Source organism: Penaeus monodon, chromosome 25 (genome assembly GCF_015228065.2).
Source record: "Penaeus monodon isolate SGIC_2016 chromosome 25, NSTDA_Pmon_1, whole genome shotgun sequence".
Lineage (NCBI taxonomy): Eukaryota > Metazoa > Arthropoda > Malacostraca > Decapoda > Penaeidae > Penaeus > Penaeus monodon.
This window is the reverse complement of record NC_051410.1, coordinates 34262609-34263667: the sequence shown is the minus strand read 5'-3', so window position 1 is coordinate 34263667 and position 1059 is coordinate 34262609. Positions and strand designations below refer to the sequence as shown.

Genomic DNA, 1059 nt, shown 5'->3' with positions numbered 1-1059 from the left:
ATCAGTACAAAATTATTGTATTCATATAATAATAGCATGAATAACACAGCCCAATTTTGAGAATAATAGAAATACATGTGCAAAATAAATGATGTGCGAGAATTACCAAAGCTGTTGAATCTTTACCATACTCCAAACAGGGGGGGGAGGGGGTGCTGATCAATAGGCGATTATAATTTCTAAGGATCATATGTATATAAATACATGCACGTGAGGTTAACCATTTCAACCATCCTCATTTAAAAGGAATAAACCCATTTCTGTGTAAAGGAAAAATTATTTAGCAAAGTACAGATCATACTAATAAAGCTACCTCACCTCTGAGTGGGAAAACCCCGTATCTGTCTCGTCCAACCACACCAAGTCCAGCAACAGCTAAGGCTTTAGCTGAGTCTCCCTCAGTGAGGATGAGAGTGCAGTCAGATGAGAATTTTGTTCCAGCATCATTAGCATCCTCTAGTTTGGGAATACCTGTGAAGATAAAGAATATATAACAAAATTCTGGGATATCATCCACTCAAGCAACTTCCTCCTGCATTAACATTACCACACTGTAAAAGTTGTGCTAACTTGCATAACCCAGAGCCACAGTCACTTTCATGGGGTTAGGGAGGCTTAACTTTAGACTGAAAACAACAGTACATGGAGGTATAGCAAAACATTCTAATACCAATATCCATGTGTAAGCAATATAAACAAAATGTATATTTCAACATATCCTATTTCACCTTTCAGTTTGTTTTGCTTCCTGTTGGCACATTTGGACTGTAGCTGTGCCTGCTGCTTAAATCTTGCCCATGTCATGACTGCCTCAACAATGCCGCACTTCATTACATTGTTTATGAATTTGTCTGACAAACTACATTTGGAACCAAAACTTTTGGCTTGGAGAGTCATGTTCTCTTTTGTCTGGGAGTCGAAGGTGGGGTTCACAATCAAACAATTTACAAAGATCCACATGTGGTTCTTAATCTGAAAGAATACATTATTGTTCTATTAGTTAAAGCTGCAAGATGACTTCTTAAAATGTATATATGATAAATAATGCAGAATAAGGGG

General features: G+C 37.2%; 1 protein-coding gene across 1 annotated transcript in view; it reads right to left on the bottom strand.

The window, feature by feature from the left end:
* LOC119589164 (DNA topoisomerase 2-like) overlaps window positions 1–1059 on the bottom strand; it is a gene marked incomplete in the record, with an annotated part of 20493 nt that overhangs the window by 13780 nt on the left and 5654 nt on the right. The window contains 2 exon segments of the mRNA XM_037937751.1: window positions 319–471; window positions 729–972. Coding sequence (XP_037793679.1) covers window positions 319–471; window positions 729–972 — 397 coding nt within the window.